Source organism: Mirounga leonina, unplaced genomic scaffold (assembly GCF_011800145.1).
Source record: "Mirounga leonina isolate KUSES-001 unplaced genomic scaffold, KU_Mleo_1.0 Mir_129, whole genome shotgun sequence".
Lineage (NCBI taxonomy): Eukaryota > Metazoa > Chordata > Mammalia > Carnivora > Phocidae > Mirounga > Mirounga leonina.
Genome location: NW_023270323.1, coordinates 31974528 through 31997294, shown reverse-complemented (window position 1 = coordinate 31997294; position 22767 = coordinate 31974528). Strand labels below are relative to the sequence as shown.

Sequence of the window (22767 nt, the reverse complement as noted above, 5' to 3'; positions counted from 1 at the left end):
AGGCATAGTCTATTACATTGGGCAAGTGGAAGGGTTAAGATGATCAAGCAATGCATAGAAAATGTATCTCAATCTTTATTATTCATATTGTTTCATTTCCACCCTTGTACTTTATGGACAAAATCTGAGTATGCATTTTCTGAAGCAACTAACCCCCACTTGTAGTTGTATTGTACTGATTAATAATAAAATAGCAACAGGGATAGTCAACTATTACTAGGTTTAAAAATTTCTCAGAGCTAAAGGGGAACCCTCCTACACTGTTGGTGGGAATGCAAGCTGGTGCAGCCACTCTGGAAAACAGTATGGAGGTTCCTCAAAAAGTTGAAAATAGAGCTACCCTATGACCCAGCAATTGCACTACTGGGTATTTACCCCAAAGACACAAATGTAGGGATCCGAAGGGGTACGTGCACCCCGATGTTTATAGCAGCAATGTCCACAATAGCCAAACTGTGGAAAGAGCCAAGATGTCCATCGACAGATGACTGGATAAAGAAGAAGTGGTATATATATACAATGGAATATTATGCAGCCATCAAAAGGAATGAGATCTTGCCATTTGCAACGACGTGGATGGAACTGGAGGGTATTATGTTGAGCGAAATAAGTCAAACAGAGAAAGACATGTATCATATGACCTCACTGATATGAGGAATTCTTAATCACAGGAAACAAACTGAGGGTTGCTGGAGTGGGGGGTGGGGTGGGAGGGATGGGGTGACTGGGTGATAGACACTGGGGAGGGTATGTGCTCTGATAAGCGCTGTGAATTGTGCAAGACTGTTGAATCTCAGATCTGTACCTCTGAAACAATGCAATATATGTTAAAAAAGAAGAAGAAGAAGAAGAAGAAGAAGAAGAAGAAGAAGAAGAAGAAGGCGGCAGGAGGGGAAGAATGAAGGGGGGGAAATCGGAGAGGTAGACGAACCATGAGAGACGATGGACTCTGAAAAACAAACTGAGGGTTCTAGAGGGGAGGGGGGTAGGTGGATGGGCTAGCCTGGTGATGGGTATTGAGGAGGGCACATTCTGCATGGAGCACTGGGTGTTATGCACAAACAATGAATCATGGAACACTACATCTAAAACTAATGATGTAATGTATGGGGATTAACATAAGAATAAAAAAATTTAAAAAAAATAAATAAAATAATACAAAAAACCCAAACATTTACTGTAATGAAAAAAAAAATTTCTCAGAGCTAAAATCATACCAAATCACATTGGAAATTTTTCTCATTTCTGAGTCCTATAGTATGTGATTTTCCCTTATGATGGCACTGAGTGAACAAGAGGTACACACAAAGCAACACCCACAATACTTTGTATGTATGTGTGTGTATATGTGTATATATGTATATATGTCTCAGAATGGAGATCTTTGATGTAGGACTCACTTCCATTAAATGCACCTGCATGAAGCAAAATGGTCTAAACTATTTTTGCCAAATAATTCCTGCCAAAGATAATATTGTGCATCTGCCCCTGCCTTATTTAGCATATTTCTTTAACCAGAGAAGGGGCCCTGGTGAGAGGTTCCTTCTAATGAGTTTAGAATATCAGATATTTCCACATTAGCAGTTAAAGGTAGCACAAGGAAGATCACTGCTTCCTTTACTGTTCAGGTGAAGGCTTAGGATGTTACTAGCAAGAGAATAACTACAATTATACCAAGTCCTCTGCTTAGTATAGTTCATATATGGGCTCCTTTAGTATTCATAGTAATTCAAAGACAGGGATTAGCAAACTTTTTCTGTAAAGGCCCAGATAGTAAATATTTCAGATTTGCAAATTACATCTGATCTCTAGTTCTGCTGCTGTTGGTTGTCTTCCTCCTCCTCCTTCTCTACCTCCTCCATTTCTCCTCTTTCTGCTCATTTTTCTTCTAATCCTCCTGTAAATTTGCTTTCTCTAATCTTTTAAAAATTGAGAAACAATTTTAGAACACAGGTCACACAAAATCTGGCATGAGCCAACTTGGGCCTAGGGACCATAGCTGACTGTGCCCTTGCTCTATGAAATATCTTTTCCTATTCCTAGGTTACAGATGGAGAAATGGAACCTCCAAGAGGCTAACCAACCTGCTCCAACTAAGGACAGTGCTTTGATCCTCAGCTAAGCATATCATCTCCAAATACCATCTCCTAATCACCAACCTAAAAAACCCTGTGTTCAAAGGGAATTGATTAGCTGTGCTGGTATTGTCTTGTTTGTCTCAGAGGAAACAAGTGTAAGGTAGTGATGATATAAACAAGGATAATGACAGTAGTTCAATATTTAGGTGCTTATGTGGCAGGCACTCTGCTTCATATATATGGCTTTTTTTTTTTTTTTTTTTGGAAAACCCTTACCAGAATCCTGTGAAATAGGATTGTTATTGTTTGCTTTTTACAGATGAAGAAACTGACACTATATGATTAATATGACTAAGGCCACCGAGTCTGTAAGTGATGTAACTGCAATGAGGACACACAGGTCCAGTGTCTCTAAAACCTGTATTCTTAACCATGACATGACACAGCTCTACCACTGATGTTCATGCATCCTGGAATATGTGACTTTGGTTAGGGTTAGTGAAACCTATCTCAGCTGAGCCTTGTCAGGTCCAGCAAAGACTAACCTTCTTAACCACTTAGTAATAGTGAGCAAAGGAATGAAACAGGAACAGGCTGTGTGTGTGTATACATATACAGTATCTTAAAATCAATCAAACTCAATACTATTGCTTTATAAATATTTTCACTTCTATGACAATTTTTGGTTTTTATAGATAACTATAATATAAATGCTTAGTACCTCTGAATTATGCTAATAGTGCTTCCAATTCTTTGAGCTAAATTCTAACTTTTTCAAATTCCTGTGATTAAGACTGCAAATATAAAAGTAGAATAAATCTGTCAAAAATGAACAATTTTCACAAAAAGTTCAGATTTTTCAGCTGACAGCATTTTAACACACAGAGGGGAGTTGTCAAAATTTCACTAGAGGCAGTTTCATTCTATACAAGGATATATTTTAGAGTTTATTGGAAAGAATTAGGTGGTCAATTTTACTGTCTTCCTCCTAAGAGAATATCCATATCCTTTTATTTTTCTACATGCCAATCTGGTCTTACTATGCTTGGGTCATTCTTACCCCATGTTTGTGAGTGTATGCATACAATACTTTTGTGTGGAATTTTCTGAAGTCAGGTATTTGGGGGCATATTGATCTCAATCACCTAACTGATCATGCTAGCAGGTCCTGCTGGGCTGTCTTCTTGAGAGATTTTTCTCCAGGATCTCATGGATTGATAAAAAGGAAGGAAAGATTCTGTCCTAATTGTGGGGAAAATAAGTGTCTTCTGTCTCTTTTCTTTAGAAGAACAGTTACTTTCACAAACCTTACATATATTCCGGTAAAAAACCTCCTCTGATCCTTCATTATCTTGCCTCATTATGTCATTAAACATGTAAAAAAATTAGAACACTGAACCTATAATGAATATATTTGAATTTTTCTACTCTTCTCCAAAGTAAGTTGAGGCACATTTAATTTACTATGACTGGTATCCACAGGTCTCATTCTAATCCTCCTGTAAATTTGCTTTCTCTAAGTTTTACTGACTGAACTAAGAGAAAAAATGCTTCATGGGCATCATTTGAGAGTAACACATGATGAGTAGCTTTTACTCTGAGATCTGTATCATCATACTTCTCCATTTATAATATTTATTCAGTCAACTCCAGGCTGCTACTACTTTTCATATCTCAGACCCTTCCTTGGAAGTGGAGGCTGTAGAGGGAAGTGTTACCATCTTGTGGCTATCCATCCATGAACCTTGTTTCAGGTAGCTTTAACATGCTTTACCATTCCTCTTTTTGAGTTAGTGTTCCTTGATGTTTTCTGATCTAACAGCAGGGAGGACAGGAAAATTTAACATTTTATGTTTTTCTTAGCATGCTGGGATAGTCTTTGAAGCAGAACTTTAAAAACATAAACGCAGCAGGCCAGCTTTCCGGTTCTGTACTGTAGGGAACAAACCTCTTTGTTGTAAATACCCTGTCCTCTATTTTTCCTCTTGCTGCTTGCTTCTGTGGTTCTAGAAGCAAATTTCCACCTGCCAGTTTTCCTTTGAAGTAATTTTAATATCACTTTTCAGGCACCCTCATCCTTTCTCCCGAACACAGAAATTCAGTCTTTCCTTTAACAGCATCAACTATTTCAGTTATCTTAAAAATAAGTAATTGAAATATGGTGTCAGTTTATCCAGGTTTTTCACAGTTTATCATAATGACATCATTGCCGTCTACATATAGTTATTTTATTGGGAGAAATCAATAAAAGTACATTAGTAGATGTTTGGTAGAATAGATATTAACTCTTCTTTAAATGCTTGATAAAAGAGTATTTTGTAAAAGATCTACTTTACATAAATACACTGAACCAAAGTCTATATTTGGGGAATTGATATGTATCTCCTTTGGTAAAGACCTTTTCAAAAATACCATGAACAAAACCGGCTGAGAGAGTTAACATAGTTATCAACTTTGTAACATTTCTCAATTAAACAAAATTGGTTACACTGTGAATTTGTCTTCAGTTTTGAAAGAAAATTTCCCAGAGCTTTACTCTTTGCCTTGTTTGTGATTTGAAGTATAGCAACTTTAATAGTCATCTTAATTTCTTTTCATGTCATTAATGTGAAATTTCACCAAAAATGCACTGGGTTCTTACAATGTCCAAGACATTTGAGTAGGCCCTAGGATGACAGAGAAGACATAGAAACTGTACTTCATATGTCTCCAACCCTCATAGAGGTTTTTGTTGTTGTTGTTGTTTTGTTTTTTTGTTTAAGATTTTATTTATTTATTTTTAGAGAGAAAGAGAGAGCGCACAGGCAAGGGGAGGAGCAGAGGGAGAGGGAGAAAGAGAATCTCAAGCAGTCTCCACTGAGCACAGATCCCAATTCAGGGCTCAGTCTCACGACCCTGAGATCATGACTGGAGCCAAAATCAAGAGCCATTTGCTTAACTGACTGAGCCACCCAGGCGCCCCCTCATAGAGCTTTTTATCTGAATTTTCTTCTATAAAGTCTTCACTAAATGTGTACCTTTAGATTACTCTTCCAATTAAGGCAGATCAGAAAAGTGAAAGGATGTTTCAGTTTCATTACTTATAAAATTATAGCAATTGTTAAAGCAAGTTTAAGAAATCCTAGAATCATTGATAGTAGCCAAGGCGTTTGTGCACATATATGTGAATATAAATATAATTATAAATGTACACACATACTTGCCATTTACATTTTTCCATGTAGTACACAATTTCTGGAGAACACACATTTTTAACCATTATAAAAATTTTCATAACAGAGAAAATGAGTCTAAAACCTATTTCACTCTTCTTGTTTTCCCAGAATTTTATACCTAGGCTGCATATTGAAAAAGATGAAATAATTGGCATCTTCTTTTGATATTGTTTTGATAGGTGAATTGAATATAAGTAAAAATATAGGATCAAGAAATTCGTAGACTATTCCCTTAATGTAATTTTTACTATAAGTAAAATACCAAAGAAAATACCTCGTCTGTTTTTCTCTCTTCAAAAACACTTTATAATACGGTGAATCATATTTCCAAATATTACAAGAGAATTAGGAGAGTAAACATAACAAATGACTTTAGTCTTATTGAGTGCCAGCAACCTCCTTGTGCTTATACATCCGTCAGCCTTTCCTGAGTCACCCAACAAGATTTTATTTCTCAGGTATTGAGGTTACTTTTGTCTTCCTTATAGACAAAAAAAAATAAGTATTTATTGAATATTCTGAGTCACACAGATATTTATAAGGTTCTCACAGTAAATCTATGACCTAGATAATTTCAAAATAGTGGATTAACTTACTTTATACAAAACTTTGTTTTCCTGTTTTGCAGCATTTCTAGCCCTATTTTGTTAGCCCAGCAAGGTTCTACACTTTCTCTGTTTACTATTGTAAAAATAAAGAGGTAAGGAAAGGAGGAAGAGGAGGGATAAATGGGTACAGCATAGACCATGTTTGAAAATGCTCCGAATGATACCATAATGATGGATATATGTCATTACTCATTTGTTCAAACCCATAGGATGTACAACACTAAAAATGAACTCTAATGTAAACTATGGACTTCGGGTGATTATGACCTGTCAATGTAGGTTCATCGGTATAACAAATGTATCAATCTTAAGGGGGTTGCTGATGATGGCTATGTGTACAGGGAGGCTGGGGTTATATGCCAAATCACTGCACCTTCCTCTTAATTTTGCTGTGAATTTTAAACTGTAGTAAAAAAAAAAAAAAGTCTTAATTACAAAAAATAATAATAAAAGGATAAAGAGACAGTAGTATAGAGGACAGAGCCCATAGCTGAATTGTATGACTATTTTCCTATATCTGCCTCTGCCCTTAAACAAAGGGTGACCTTAGTTGTGTCCTATATCTTTTCAGGGCCTGTTTCCTCCTCTGTAAATTACAGCAGTTGGGCTAGATAATTTCTAGAGAAGCCATTCCATCACTTTGATTTTTTGTTTTGTCTGATTAACCATCTCATTATATATAGTTGTGTCTTATGCTTATCATTTAGTTGCAATCATCAAGTTACTACATTGCCTTATGAAATGTTCTATTTCTGATTAAAAGAATGTTGTGTACTCTGTACCATTGGTGTATTCTTAATAATGCAATGTAGGGATCTATATGCATTAGAAAATTGTGGTTAAACAATTGAATCTCTAAAATACCTTTTAGAGCAGGCTTGATAAAAATGCAGAATATCAGTGTGCTTTAACAAGACAATGATTCAAATAAATATATATATGATCATGTGAGTGTGTGTGTGTGTGTGTGTGTGTGTGTGTGTTATAAAGATAGAGAATAACTCCAGAAAGATATACAAAGTACTGGAAGGAGGTTTTGCCTGTGGGAAGTTGTTAAGTGGGTAAGATGGTATCATTTTGTTGAATGTGTATCATGTCCATATAATATCTATTCAAATAATTAGTACATTGAATAACAGGATTTTTTAGAATTAAATATTAGTTCCTAAATTGTACATTGGAACAAATTACCACAAACTTTGAATCATAAACAATACAAATTTATCATCTTACATTTTTCTAGAACAAATTTCAACATGGGTCTCACCAGGCTAAAATCAGTTGTAGACTCTAGGAAGGATTGTTGTCTGCTTAGGCTTCTAGAAGCAACCATCATTCCTTTGTTCTGGTCCACATCCTCTTTCTTTCTTTTTTTTTTTTTAATTTTTTTTTTTTTTATTACGCCCTCTTTCTTTCAAGCCATCCATGGCTTGACTTGTCTTTCTTGCATTGTATCACTCTTAATCCTCTGCCTCCCTTTTCCACTTTCAAGAACTCACACAGTTAGCTAGGATAATCTCCCATCTCAACCTTAATCATATCTGCAAAATCCCTCTGCCACGTAAGATAACATAGTCACAGATTCTGAGATTTAGGAAGTGGGCATCTTTGGGGGACCATTATTCTACCCAACACAAGCTCTAAACAACGTATCAGAGGTGACTTTAATTCAGATACTCAGAATTAAATCAGAATTGTTCTGGCAGTGAAGCAGGCTTAGGAACAAATAGCCTTTTTTATGTCTTTCATTAATTAACCAACTGGAATTATTGATCCCTGAGTTCATGCTAACATCACAGTTCTGCTGATTAGGTTTGCCTGTGTTACTCAAAATCTGACTTTTCTAATCTAGCTTGTCACAGCTCCCCACCCTGAACACTCGTACCCTCAATTTTATAGACTTGAATATTAAGTGCTTGGATAGTAAAAGATTTTTCTTCTTACCCTACTATATGCAAACATGAGCTCAGTACAACGGTGATAAATAATAGGAAAGAATAGGAAAGATGTCTGTGTGTATTTTGGAGGGAAGAGGATTGAAGTCTGCTTCAAACCTTTTTTCCAGCTTTTGGAAATCACAGTGATTCAAAGAGATCTGTATTACTAAATCTTAACCCTTTTTTAAGGCAGCCATTAAAAAAAAAAGCCAGGAGAGTGCTAATATACCTACCTTCCTGTTAAGGAGAATGTAATGTTTTACTCATCGTCTGAGAAAAGTAATTATATAATTCTGATTATTCTGTGATTTAGTCCTTTAGTAATATAAACACTTAATTTTAGGTAGTCTGAAAATAAGGAACTAAAAATTTCTAATGTTTCAGAAGTTATAGTATATTTGCCTTCTCTTTCCACCCCCGTTGGTATATTTATAGGATATGAAGGCAGTGAGCGATAGAGTAAGAACATGGTCTCTGGATTTGAAACCTGATTCCCACACACACTATTGTGTAACCTTTGAAAATGCATTTAACCTTACTGAGCTTTAGATTTCACATTTTTAAAATAGGAAACAATATTTACCTCACATAGTGCTTCTTAGTATTAGGCTCTTAGAAAATAACTATTTTTATTAACATGATCTTCAATTTTTTAGTGTATTCATTCCTGTTTATTTTTGGAAGATTATAAAAAAGTAGAAATTCAGAGAAGATAAATGCCCTGATTTCTTTTTTCTTTTTTAGTTTATTGTTGTAATGCTTGCTACAATAGGTTTTTGAGACTTCATGGAATAATTTTTGAAGTGGTGCTTCTAGAAGGCAATGTTTGTCATTTAACTACCAAATCATTTTTTCACACTTGTGAAAGAGAGAAATGTATTTGTATGTTTTTATAAAATACATTCCCCTTTATATTTGTGAGCATGTGAAATTCATCATAAGTATAAAGCATTCCTCAGTCCAACACAATTTCAGCCCTAGGACCAATGGGATGTTTTGCAGGCTAACAGAATTCATTTCTGTCAGACTTGTTTATTTCCTGTAGACAATTGCTTTTCTGAATTTGACATTAAATTGATTTTTCATAATATAGCTTCTTAATATTTAGGTATCATAATGATATTACAGTTTTTTTTTTTAAAGTCCTCATCGATACATACTCAAATAATGTACAAGTGAAATTATATTGTCTGGGATTTGCTTCAAAACATTCTGGGATGAGGAAGAGGACCTTGAAGGAGAGAGATGAGACAATTAGGCCCTGAATTGACCATTGTTAAAGCTGGGTAATAGGCATGTATTATTTATTCTTTTGCAGGGGTACATATCTTTTTTTTTTTTTTTTTACTTATTTATTTGAGAGAGAGAGAGAGAATGAGTGGGAGGAGCAAAGGGAGAGGTAGAGAGAATCTCAAGCAGACTCCACCCTGAGCTCAGAGCCTGATGTGGGGCTCAGTATCATAAGCCTGTGATCATGAACTGAGCCAAAACCAAGAGTCCACACTTAACCGACTGGGCTACCCAGGTGCCCTTTGGGGGGTACATTTCTGAAATTTTTTTATTAATTTTTAACCATCTTTTTCTTTGCCTGCCTTCCACCTGTGGTTCCCTGTCTCCTATCCCTCTAAGTCATAAGATCTGTAAGCATCCACTTGTAATGTTCCTTCTGCTTCCCTACACCTACCATTGGTTTTTACTGTTTAGCTAAGTATTGTTAAGATTGGCCACTAAAGGGAGTGAGTAGTGAAAAATTATTTGCTGAATGAAATGCACACATATACACACAAACAAGAAAGTTACTTTTGCTTCAAATTATTCCATCTGTTTTCTGTGCGCAAGTAATATCCACTGGGGAGAAGGCCATCAATGACCTTTGTGCCTCCATCAATGACTTTGTATCTTCAATAAGTCAACCATGTAGTTGTTTCTCTGCTACCTCCTATTTTACTAAATTCACTGAAAATAAGTATGAGTAATAAGATGAAGGGGGAAAAGGAAGCCAGAGGGAAAAGATAAGTATCAAATTGGCAACTTTACAGCTCTTTTCTTTGATGATTACTTTTGATTGGTGTTTACATCTTCACCTGAAAGCTGACTTTATAAATGCCAGATGGTTATAGTCAGACTGGGATTTGAAGACAAAAAAGAAAGCTGTTATAATGCTAGGCACACCCAATTTTCCTTTTTTTTTTTTTTAAAGATTTTATTTATTTATTTGAGAGAGAGAATGAGATAGAGAGAGAGAGCATGAGAGGGGGAGAATCAGAGGGAGAAGCAGACTCCCCACTGAGCAGGGAGCCCGATGCGGGACTCGATCCAGGGACTCCAGGATCATGACCTGAGCCAAAGGCAGTCGCTTAACCAACTGAGCCACCCAGGCGCCCCAGCACACCCAATTTTCCATCAACACAAACAACATATTGACCTCTGATATTTTTTATCAGTAGCTGAGATTATTTTCAACAAGAAATTAAACTTTTTTTTTTCCCTCTGAGGAAGGAGGCTTAGCTACTTTCAGAATATTTGAAAAACTTAGAAAAATTCCATATGTCATTCTTAAATGTTTAGTGTAGGTTCCCACATTCCACATGAAATCATTATTGTAGTAGGACAATGAGGTTCAGAGATGTAACTTGCTATCATCCTAAAGGTTGAAAAAGGAAAATGATAAAATTATTTAAAACCCCAAGAGCCAAAATATGAGACCTATTTTGTTTTCAAGGAGGAGGAATGCCATACCTCCAGAGGAAATATCAAGATCAGCAGTTGAAAGTTTAAAGCAAAGAAACAAAAGAAAGGCATGAGATCTGCCTAGAGGGCCATAAACTATTAAACTTGTTTACAACACTATATGGAAAATGAGAGAAATTTGAGCTGAAAGATGGTGTAACTGGAGAAACCAATGGGGACTTTATGGTAGTAAATGTGTTTTTGCTTTAGGAAGAAAGTTGTGTTCCTTTCCCAATTATCTCCATATTTTATTTATGTCTTCTTTTATTCATTGGTCATTGGTGATTAATATATCTATGAATATGTAAAATTTGAAATAAATGCATGAGGAAAAAGCATCTGATACAGCACATTGTGTTCTTTCATTCTTAATTATTAAAAGTAGATTTGGGCCCTTATCTGTACTTTTATCTTTTTAGTTTCCTATTAAAGTCAGATATTATCTCTTGTCTTCTCTTGAACTCTTCAAATGCTGTTCATGGAAATATTAGGCCTTCCCTGATCATCCAGTTTAAAATTGCAACCTGCCTCTTCCACTCCAGATCCCCTTTAGCCTGTTCTAATTTGTTTTCATTGCCCTTCTCATCTTGTACATGAAATATTACTGACCTATTGATTTTGTTAATTGCTTGCAGTCTGTCTCCCCTTACATAAGATTGTGCATTATCATTTATTTTGTTGTGTGATATATGCAAGTTGCTAGAAAGGTACTTGTCATGTATTAGGTACTCAACTAATATTGGTTGATGAATTAACGAATTAAATAATAAATTTGCAATAATAATAATAATAGTAGCTAAAAATTCTAAGTACTTTACTATGTACCAAGTACTGTTGTAATTACTACACATGCGTAAGTTCATTTAACCTTCAATACACACCTATGAGGTAAGTGTTATTATAATCCCCATTATACAAATGAGGAAACTGAAGCACATAAAAGTTCAACAACTTGATGGTTACTGACTGATTAGTTATACGACTAATGGTTATATGGTTAAAAAGTGGCGGAGTCCAGCTATCAACACAGATAGTTTTGTTCCGAGGGCATGATCTTATCTGTTACAACAAACTGCCTTTAGTTTTTAGGCATAGCCTTGTGGGGGGAAAATGTATGTATTTCATAAATAAATAGTTCTCAAGCTTTTTAACCTCTCAACACACCTGAAAGATTATGTCCCACACACCTTGAAAATTATGGCCTACGAAAGAAGGCTTCAGCGTTGAGAATGAGGGTGCGTTAGTTTTGCAGGCTAGCTGTAAAGCATCCCCTTTCTTACTGTCCACTGATGTTCATCTTGACAACTGCCACCTTGATTTGACTTTTGAAAGTCACCAATTTCTCAAGATGTGTTTCCTCATTCTAAAACGTAGGTTGAGGACTATACCCTATCAAATGTCTTTCTCCCTCCAAATTCTGTGGTTCTACAGAGTGTATTTCTCTGCTCTGTTGTGCAAGTAAATTAGTGACAGTAGAACAAAAAAAACATTTTTCTTGTACCTAATTCTAGCCAAGTCTTTCCTGTATTTGACCTTTAATAGAAATTGTGCAGGGGGCGCCTGGGTGGCTCAGTCGTTAAGCGTCTGCCTTCGGCTCAGGTCATGGTCCCAGGGTCCTGGGATCGAGCCCCGCGTTGGGCTCCCTGCTCCGCGGGAAGCCTGCTTCTCCCTCTCCCACTCCCCCTGCTTGTGTTCCCTCTCTTGCTATGTCTCTCTGTGTCAAATAAATAAAATCTTTAAAAAAAAAAACGAAATTGTTCAGGATTCTTCAATAAAATAGAAATTAGATGAAAGTCGAAAAAGAGATGGAAGATAAAAAAAATAATGGCTTTTCCAGAATGCATAACAGTCTTTGGGTTTTTGCTGTGGTGCTGAGTTCTGTTGACCACCACCCCACCCTTAAAATTTCTACATCTTTGGCATACCTGACACTGGATAGTCCACATATTTTCATTTTACAGTGTGAGCTGCTTTTTTTTTTTTTTTTTGGCTGGGTCATTTTTTTTGTTACTTTAACAATGTGGGTGAACTATACAACTTCTGATTCAAATCCTGTTTTATCTATATCCACTGGGGGAGATTGGTCCCTTCCCAGGTTTTACAGTTATCTTAATATTAAGTATTTCAATCAGCTCTGACTTAACTATACTACCACCTATAAAAAAATAAATAAGTAAATAAAAAGAAAAAAAAACTTGAAAAACATTTCCATGATATTGGAACCCTCATGCACTACTAATGAGAAATGAAAGGGTACAGCCTCTTTGGAAATCAGACTTCAAAAATTTACACATAGATTTACTATATGACCCACCAATTCCACTCTTGTATATATATTCAAGAAAAATGCAAACGTGTCCACACAAAAATTTATGCACAGAGGTTCATAAGAGCATTATTCATAATAATGGAAAAGTGAAAATGATTTCAAATGTCCGTGAACTGATGAATGATTGAATAAAATGTAGTATGTCTATACGATGGAATATTATTTGACAACAAAAAGGAATGAAGTGCCGATTTATGCTACCACATGGGTGAGCCTTGAAAACTATATTGAATTTAAAAAGCTGATCACAAAAGACCACATATTTGTGTAATTCATTTATATGAAATGTTCAGAATAGGCAGATATATAGAGATGGAGAGTAAATGAGTGGTTGCCTAAGATAGGGATGAGTTGGGAGGAAATGAGGAGTGACTGATAACAGGCTTGGGATTTCTTTTTGTAGCAATGAAAATGGTCTCAAATTGATTATGGTGGTGGTTGCACAACTCTGAATATACTGAAAACCACTGTATACTTTAAATGGGGGAATTGTCCGTATGTAAATTATATATCAATATAGATTTATCGCATAAATGTACATCTATACACACATATGTGTATGTGTATATACACATATATATGACATCTTCACACAAATTTATCATTTTACCTAGACTAAAAATGAATGAAATCTCGTAAGCTATCCAACTATTTCTCTACTGCCATTGTTTTCTTTGACTCCTTAGCAATAAACCATGAGCTTTTTTTTCTTTCTCTCTCTCCCTTTTAATTCTTTTATGGAACCTATCATCCAGTATTGTTTATTCCTTTGGTAAATACTTTGTAGGAACTTAAGGTAAGTTGACAGGTGAATAGCATCCCCAGGAAACTCTGTCGTCTAAATTTCATGTCCTATAAAATCAATTTTTAAAATTTAAATTCTATAGCACAAAATAATCAAATAAAAGAGTATATAGGTGAAACTTAATTTGGGAATATATTTCATATAAGAAACAAAGATCACAGAAAATAACTAAACTTTAGTATCAGTCAGTGTTTCTAGCTCTAAGGAGCTGAGAAGGTCAGTCAGTAACTAATAATCCCAACAACAGCCATCAAAAAAGTTCAGTGAAAGTTATCAAGAAAATCTTAATATTTCATCTAAATGGGGAAAATAGAATACTTAAACAATGAAATATTCTTATAACCCAAATATGAACAATTTCAAAAATTATTTAACTTATTTAATGACAGTTCGAACAAGTGGAGATCCATTTTAAAGAAAATGAAGACAAAATATTTTAAATGTGTATTCTCCAAATTGATTTAAAGAATTAATGCAGTTCTAATCAAAATCTCAGTATGATTTTTTGGCTTTCAAATCTAGGGGGAAAAAGGGAAAGTAAAATTCAGGAGAAATAAACAAGCAAATCTGTATCTTTTTAATTTGGAAAAGTAAGGGGGAAACTGGAGCAGCACTTTTCACACTTGGACATATCAAGCTTCTGTTATAAGGACCAGGAAAGTCTAGTGTAAGACAGGAGAGCATGGTAAAGGCAGTGATAAATGAGAGAGCAGGTATGCTCCCTGTCTAGCAGCATTCTAGTCAAATCTTTGAAAACAGTATGTGTTTGGTGGCTCAGTCCATTGAGCATCCCTCCCTTGTTTTTGGCTTAGGTCATGATCTCAGGTTCCTGAGATAGAGCCCTGCCTCAGGCTTTGAGCTCAGCAGGGAATCTGCTGGAGATTCTTTCTCTCTCCCCCTCTTTCCCTGCCCCTCCCCCCTTTCTCTCTTGGGAATCTTTAAAAAATATATAAAAACAAAATAAAAAGTAAAATAAAAACAGTATACATTTGCCATGCTTTTTATCTTCCTAAGCTCTTTTTGAACCGATCACATTTTTGGTGGAATATTATTCACCATAATGTCTAGAAGAATTATACATGGAAGTTATTGATGGTTTTAGCCACAGTTTGTTATGATTACCATTATCTTGCAGTAATTCTTAATGAGGGGGTGGATATTTGATAGTTATTGGGTTGTTTTTTTTTTTCAAACTATAATTCTCCATGTTTTATAATGCTCTCCCTGATGAAGAGCATTTATCTCCCTGAGATGCATTGCCTCAGTTAACCACAGATTAGAATAGGGTTTATTACCTCTTATATGTTTTTGTGGAGACAAATGTGTGATCTAAAGTGAAGGAGAATTTTTTTTTTAATGTATTTGATTAATGTAGTCAATCAACAGCAGCCTCCATGATTTCTAGTTTTTATTCTGTGGATCGGAAATCTCAGTCACCAAACTGAAATCTATCACTGCATTTCTGACATTCCTCTAAGACGGAGAGTCTCTGTCAATTCCTGTCACTGTAGCTCTCCCTGCCACACCTCATCCTGCAGTTTGCTGGAGCTCTCACTGGAGACAGAGTGGACATTTTGACAAACCAAGTTCAGGACTTGACTGTCAATATCCTCCTCTCATTCTGCTGCCTCTTTGATATCTCCAGTCCCCCTTAGGGACATACACACTGTGATCTCGTGCTACCTAAAGTATCCTGTTGAGCACTCTTGAAGTTATGTGCTTATCCCAAGAACAGAGGCAAATGTGACATTTAAGAGGACTTTTTACTTCAAACTAAATGTAAGGTGACAGTTTCACAAGCAGTTACTTGTCAGAGTTTAATCACTAAAATCTATACACTTTTTTTTCCAGGTTTAGTATACGGAGACCTTCTTTGAGAAAAATATTCTGATACACTTGAAAACACTTCACATTTGGAGTCAAAATGCCCCTGGCCTTGCTATTTACTAGCTGCATGTGTTTGAGCAAGTTACTCAGTCTCCTCTGCTTGTTTCTTTGATTTAAAAATATGAATATGTTGGCATAGCACCTACCTTTAAATTCCCGTAGTGACATGGTTGCATAAATGGAGATGATGTATGTATGAATGCATGTTAGTTATTATATGTGGTAAAAGTCCTGTTCCTTGATTAGACACGAAATCAATATTATTTTATATGCTGAGATTATTTGGAACCAATATAAAGTCAAAGATTTTTATTTTCATTTACATAATCGATAAAGTTTCAAACCAATTCATTTGTAATGACACAGGACCTTAAAAATAAAAAGTGATTTTGCAATCAAGTATGCTGCATAGGTAAGCATTAGGTGTTTTCATAATTAAGATAGCCTAAAGTTTTTATTAAGTTGCATTACACATGGACTGCTACAAGGGCACAGTCACTGTCTTACTTCTTTCATAACAGTGCTTTTAGTATTCCACTGAAACATGGCCAGTGAATGCACAATATTCTTAGTTACCATTATGAGGGGCTCTGTATATTCCCATGTCTCCACTGTGTCTGCTGTTAGCTAGAAAAAGGCTGGGAGCAACAACAACTACTATCAACAGGGAGCCATATTAATTATTTGAAATGTGCCTCATAAGAGGAATCAGCAGAGTTTATTACAAGTCAAATATTACTTGAAACAGGAAGGTTACTCTAACTGTTATCATAATCCATGTATCATTAACTTTCCTTGTTTAGGAAAAGAGATTAACAACGCTGTAAATTGCTATAGTAAATGTATAAAATATAACGGCATATTCCCATTGTAGAAAGAAATTGGTGGGTCCTCTGCTTCTACCCAAACCTTTTTTTTTTTTTAGAAATAGTTTTAAAAAGTAGCTTTAGGGGCGCCTGGGTGGCTCAGTTGGTTAAGCGACTGCCTTCGGCTCAGGTCATGATCCTGGAGTCCCTGGATCGAGTCCCACATCGGGCTCCCTGCTAGGCAGGGAGCCTGCTTCTCCCTCTGACCCTCCCCCCTCTCATGTGCTCTCTCTCTCTCTCTCATTCTGTCTCAAATAATAAAAAAAAAATCTTATAAAAAGTAGCTTTAGAAATTGAACTCTGTGATTATGCCTTCTTCCGTGAAATTCTAATTGCTTACTGAATCATCAGTATACAAAGTATAGCTACTTTGAACATTAGAAATTTTTTTGTTTGTAAGCTAGCAGTTTTTCCAGTCAGCACCTTGGCCTTCAAATCAACATCTTAACTCGTAAAACAGAAAATATGTTGCAAAGTATGTGACCTGGCAGAATGGTTTGCAAGGAATAGAAAATGAATTCATCTACCTGCTTTTTATATCCTGGCTAGTTATTGTTTTTCCATAAAACACACTGAGCAGGAAGGAGTAGTTTTCTATTCAAATAATAGAAATAAATTATAAAAAGTAAAAAAAAAAAAATTAACCAAAGTTATAAAGTTATTTAAGTAAGTGCTACCCGAGTTTATTTAACATTGATGCCAGTCTGCAGACTGCATATTACTGGTCTGGGACAATGAAATAAGTGCATAAATTGAGAATAAGTGTTTAGAAACACTTTAGCAAATTGATAGGGTGCTTGTTGGTTTAATCTGACAGTAAAAAATGTGGACTTGTATTGTTTATGTCTTTTTTTCTTCCATTTTATTTTTCTTGTAAGTCATTTTCATTGTATTTTTAAAAGTGTCATTCTACAATAAATGTGTAATTTAATGATAAAAAAAATAGGTAGTTTTAAGAAGGACTGATTTAATTGTTTGATGTTTGGATGATGCATAATGCTCCTGTGTTTGATTAGCTCTGTCTACGTGGTATAATGACAATTAATTCAGTGTGAAGAAAGATAATATGACATCATAAAAACAAACAAAAAGATGTAAAAAGACATAACTGCAATGTCTGCTTAACATTTATTTTTGGGTCCACAGGGCAGGCACATCATGGACAGGTGTCCTACATCTCTCCACCTATTCACCTTGACTCTGAGCTAGAAAGACCCCCTGTTAGAGGTGAGTTGATTATTATTATTATTATTATTATTATTATTATTATTACTACTACTATTTAAAGAAAAAGAAACTTTATTATTTTTGATGAAGACAATTAAAATACGAATAGTTGTAAATACGTATTTTACAATGCAGTGCCTATTTAAAAAGTGGGGAGGGGGTTATAATGTACAAGGAATCTGATAACAGAAAGAAGAAATTTTATTTATAAACTAAAATATGAAATACTGTTCTGAGAAATATTTGTAAAACAAAATAAGAAATAAGGATACGTAGTGATTCAACTACAGGAGGACTATTTGAAAACCAACTTAGATTCAGAGATTACCAGATAACCATTACATTTTATTGGAATTTTCTTCTTCTACTATCCTTTTTTTTAAATAAATTAATGTACTTTAAACAAAGTCATATTGACAGATTTATTTCCTTTCAAAGTGATATTTTATATTTTATATTTTCTTTTTAAAGTCGTTTTAGTGTTAATATGATTAGTTTTAAAAATATATAAATTAAAATTATGATTTAAATTGATGCCATCTGTTTAAAGATTTTTTAAAATAGTCATACAAAATAAAAATTAAAAGTAACATTTATTTTCCCATAATCGACAGAATTTGTCTTTTTACTTTTAAAGAAATACTTATTATTTTCAAAATGTATTATAATGTTCAAAGCTGACTTGGCTGAAGTTAGATGTTTAGTAGGTAGCAAGCTGGTTGGTTTTGCATGGAAGGAAACTCAGTCAATTCTTGGTAGTCACCTTAATGTCATCTGGGATGATGGTCACATGGCTCTCATCATCCAGCAGTCTCGCACAGGCTCATTCCTATTGTGACAGGATTCCCAACAATAGGTAGACAAGTCCTAAAGCTCAAATATTTTTCAAGACTCTGCTTGTGTTCTGTTTGCTGTGTCTCATTGGCCAAAGCAAGTCACATAGCCAATCCCAGACTTAAAAAGGGAGAAAATGACTCTTATTGCTTGATTGAGGAACCAAAATCCAAAGGACCGTGGATACAGATAAGAGGGGAATTGGGTCATTTCAAACTACCATAGCAAGGCAGAAAAGGGTAAAATGAAGTGAGACAAAAATTGACTGATAAAATAAAGAAATTTAAAGCCAATTAACTTAAACTTGGGAGTTCCAGACCTATTTTATCATTGGTTTCCTCAACTAGTACATGGAAGATCAGATTAAGAACTTCACAGTGTCTTTGTGAAGATTAGGGATAATACAGAATAGAATCTGGCATCTGGTAGGCCAGATATAATGTGCTATCCCTATGTACTTTTGGGCTCACTGCTGTAGCATAGGGAAGAAAATTGGACTTTGAAGCCAGGCAGACCTGAATGACCTTAGGCAGCTTCTTTCTGTCATCTGTAAATCAAGAATAATAACATCACCCCAGCAAGTTTATTAGGATAATTAAGTAAAATAATAAGTGCCAAGTTCCTGGCAAATATGTGACATAAACTAGACCCTAAAGAGTTAGAAGGTAGGTAGGCATTATTAAAAGCTCCACTTTACAATGGCACAATCTTGGTCAAAATAGTGATGGTATTGATCTGGTAAAGAATCAATTACTAGAATCCAGCAGTCATCTCTGCTTGATATCGGCCTCAAATGGTCCTCTCTACCTTAGAATGATTGTCTTGATAACTTCTAGTTTTCATAGCATTCTTCTATATACATCGACCCAGAGCTCTTCCTAAACTGCTCTGTGATTAACGCAATTGCAGTTAGAGTTACTAGCCCATGTGCCACAATTCTGCAACATTCAGAGAACAGTTAAAAAGGTAAAAAAAGAGGTTTGTATAAATTATCATCACATTGAAAAAAATCTTTTGCTTTTTTTTATTAAAACTATCTAAAATTCATTTAAAAACAAATATTGGAAATGAGATAGAGTTGGCATAATAATAGCATTACTCTGGAACCACAGAGTATTTCCTTTCAACTTTCAGCTGTCACCCCTCATCTTCATTTGCTGTTTTTAATTATACGGAATACGGCTGTTGATACTTATATGCAGATGAACTCTACATATGTCTATATCTATATCTATAAATAGAATTTCTCATGGGGCGCCTGGGTGGCTCAGTTGGTTGAGCAACTGCCTTCGGCTCAGGTCATGATCCTGGAGTCCTGGGATCGAGTCCCGCATCGGGCTCCCCGCTCGGCGGGGAGTCTGCTTCTCCCTCTGACCCTCCCCCCTCTCATGTGCTCTCTCTCTCTCATTCTCTCTGTCTCAAATAAATAAATAAAATCTTTTTTAAAAAAAAGAATTTCTCATGTATGTTATAGGTTTTTATATGAATTGTAAAGTAATACATCAGGTTCTTTAAATAAAATGGAATTCTAGCTCCAATAACTATTTTTTTTGTGAGATATAGAACAACATCCTTTGAACTCCCTAAAAATTAACATTAGCTAACCATTTTAGCTTTCCTTTTTCTATTTTTCTACTATAATTATATACATAATTATATGAATATATAATTGAGAATATGAAACATTTATCTAGATATTACTGTCTCTCTATATTCTCTCTCTACATATATTCTCTTACTTTCCCTTTCTGTACCAATTTCTACTAGTCTACATGCATGTTAATGTTTTAGGAATTATTGCTTCACGTATTAATTCCTTATGTATTTTATGGACCTGTATTTTTATAGGAATATCATATTTAATTTTCTGACATTCATCAAAGTAACAATACAAAACAACAATGTTTAAAATGTTATCAATATACTTACCAATATTAGCACAGGGAACTTATTGATAGAAAATATTAACTATTTAACATACGGTAACATATCATATTGCTTCAAATATTTTGCCATTTTATTCTGTTCTCATCTGAAATATTTTGGATTAGTTGGTACTTTTATACACACATACATATATATATATATATATAGTGATTGTGCTTTGAGTATTTGAGATAATGAACTAATTATTGGTAACTTTGGAATTGTGTTGTAAAACTCTATTCTGAAAAATAATTAAGTAAGCATATCTCAAAAAATTACATTTTTTATCACGTTTTCTTTTTTTTTGCGCCCTCAAGTTCTATATCACCAATGAATCATTATGATATTAATCCACATGCCACTATTTTCCCTCCTTTCAATTGTCTTGACTTTTCACTTTTCTTTCATTTTTTTAAGAAAAAATATGACATTGATGCATTTGTTTATTATAATATGTTTCTTCTTTAGTATTGTGCATTTTAATTCTGACCAACATGATCTTAATAACCATATGGAAAATGTAGTAGCAGGTTACCAAATAGCCTTGAATAAAATATTGTGATCTGCATTTCAAAGTAGCAGCAGTTTATAAATTCTGTAGAACTTAGCCACTGATGAGTAAATTTGAGAGATTCTATTCTTTAAATCTAATGTGATCATACATAGCATTTGGTTACATAATTTATGCCTGTGATAGCTTTATATGCATTCTTCAATTTACAGATTTTATTACTGAATGGGGTGTAAATTCCAATAGTTTACTAGTGCATTAATGTCACAATACATTACAAGGTAATTAACCAGACCTGCCACTATAAATAGAAAAATCGTCACAGCCCTCACTATAAACTACTTAATAGAAATAAGATCCTGAATCAGCATTCACCATTATAGTAATTTTTCTTGCCATATGTCTCATTAATCAGGACTTTAAAAAAGCTTCATCTAGAAGCACTATTATTTTTAAACCTTTCATTATTAAAACAAGTTTGTTATAATTTTCTAGTTAATTTAATGGGATTGATTATATATTTTTATGCAAATATGTTCTACATGCTTTTGAGACATATTTCCCCATTTTTTATATTATAATTGGAAATTAAAAACTACTTTGGTAGTTTTGTAGCAGATTTGTAAATAAGCACATTGGAGTTCTTAGCAGGATTCATTAAGAGTCGTAGTTCTGAAGGTCATGTGTCCTCAACAACTATTCTTTATTCCTGACCTTTATTTTCCTCCTAACTACTCAAATGCAAAACCCCTTACCCCAGAGTTATGTTTACTTTACAAGCAGACTGACAAAAAGAAGGTGGTTGGGTGGGAGTTTATGTTGGAAGTTGAATCAGAATCCTAAGAAGAAGTATATATTATTTGAGACTCAAATATATCAATTGAGGCATGCCCTTGAGTTGAGACTGTATTGTTTTGTTATTGATGTTGTGTTGTTTCATTGTTTTCCTGTACAATTTTGTGACAGCCTTAGCAATTATAGAACCCAACCTAGGAATCCTTCGTAACATCACTAGCAATTCAAGTTAGATAAATTCCTGTCAATAACCCAGGGGAAAAAAAAAAGTTCTCTTCTGAAGAATGTCCTCCATTTATATTACTAAAAATGATATTTATAATGTTCTCCTGTATAAACAGTTTGACAGTTACCAATACTCTCCACCTTCCAATGTAGTAAACCACTAGTAGTAATGCTGGTGAAAACAGTTTGTATTTATTTTGTATAATTTTCCTTTAGGTAAGATCTTATATTTAATTAGAAGTCTAATGCTAAATACTAATTTATGCATTTGCTAATTTGTTGACCGTTACAAATACTCTGAAAAAAAAAACTAAAATATTTGGGCACATTTGAAAAATTACATTTATTTATTTATTTTTTTTTTTTAAAGATTTTATTTATTTATTTGAGAGAGAGCACATGAGAGGGGGGAGGGTCAGAGGGAGAAGCAGACCCCCTGCCGAGCAGGGAGCCCGATGTGGGACTCGATCCCGGGACTCCAGGATCATGACCTGAGCCAAAGGCAGTCGCTTAACCAACTGAGCCACCCAGGCGCCCGAAAAATTACATTTATTTTTTAGGTCTTTTTTTTTTTGCTATAATAAACTGAGTAATATAAATATGCTTCAATTGGCACATAATCAATGAACTAGAATAATGCCAAGCATTAAGTTTTATGTGCAAATTGAATTACATTCGGCAAATCCACATTGAAAATATTTTTTAAAGTTCAAAATAAACAGATGGTCCTGCCTGGTGCATCTATATTAAAAATAGGCTATAGCCAAAGATTTAGCATCACAAATTAGAGACAT

At 34.6% G+C, this 22767-nt stretch overlaps 1 protein-coding gene across 1 annotated transcript in view; it reads left to right on the top strand.

Moving 5' to 3' along the window:
- The window catches only part of ADGRL3 (adhesion G protein-coupled receptor L3), an 811907-nt gene that overhangs the window by 562175 nt on the left and 226965 nt on the right, over positions 1-22767 (top strand). Inside the window, exon 9 of the mRNA XM_035004902.1 lies at positions 17602-17682. Within this exon, the coding sequence (XP_034860793.1) occupies positions 17602-17682 (81 nt within the window). The remainder of the gene's footprint in view (positions 1-17601; positions 17683-22767) is intronic.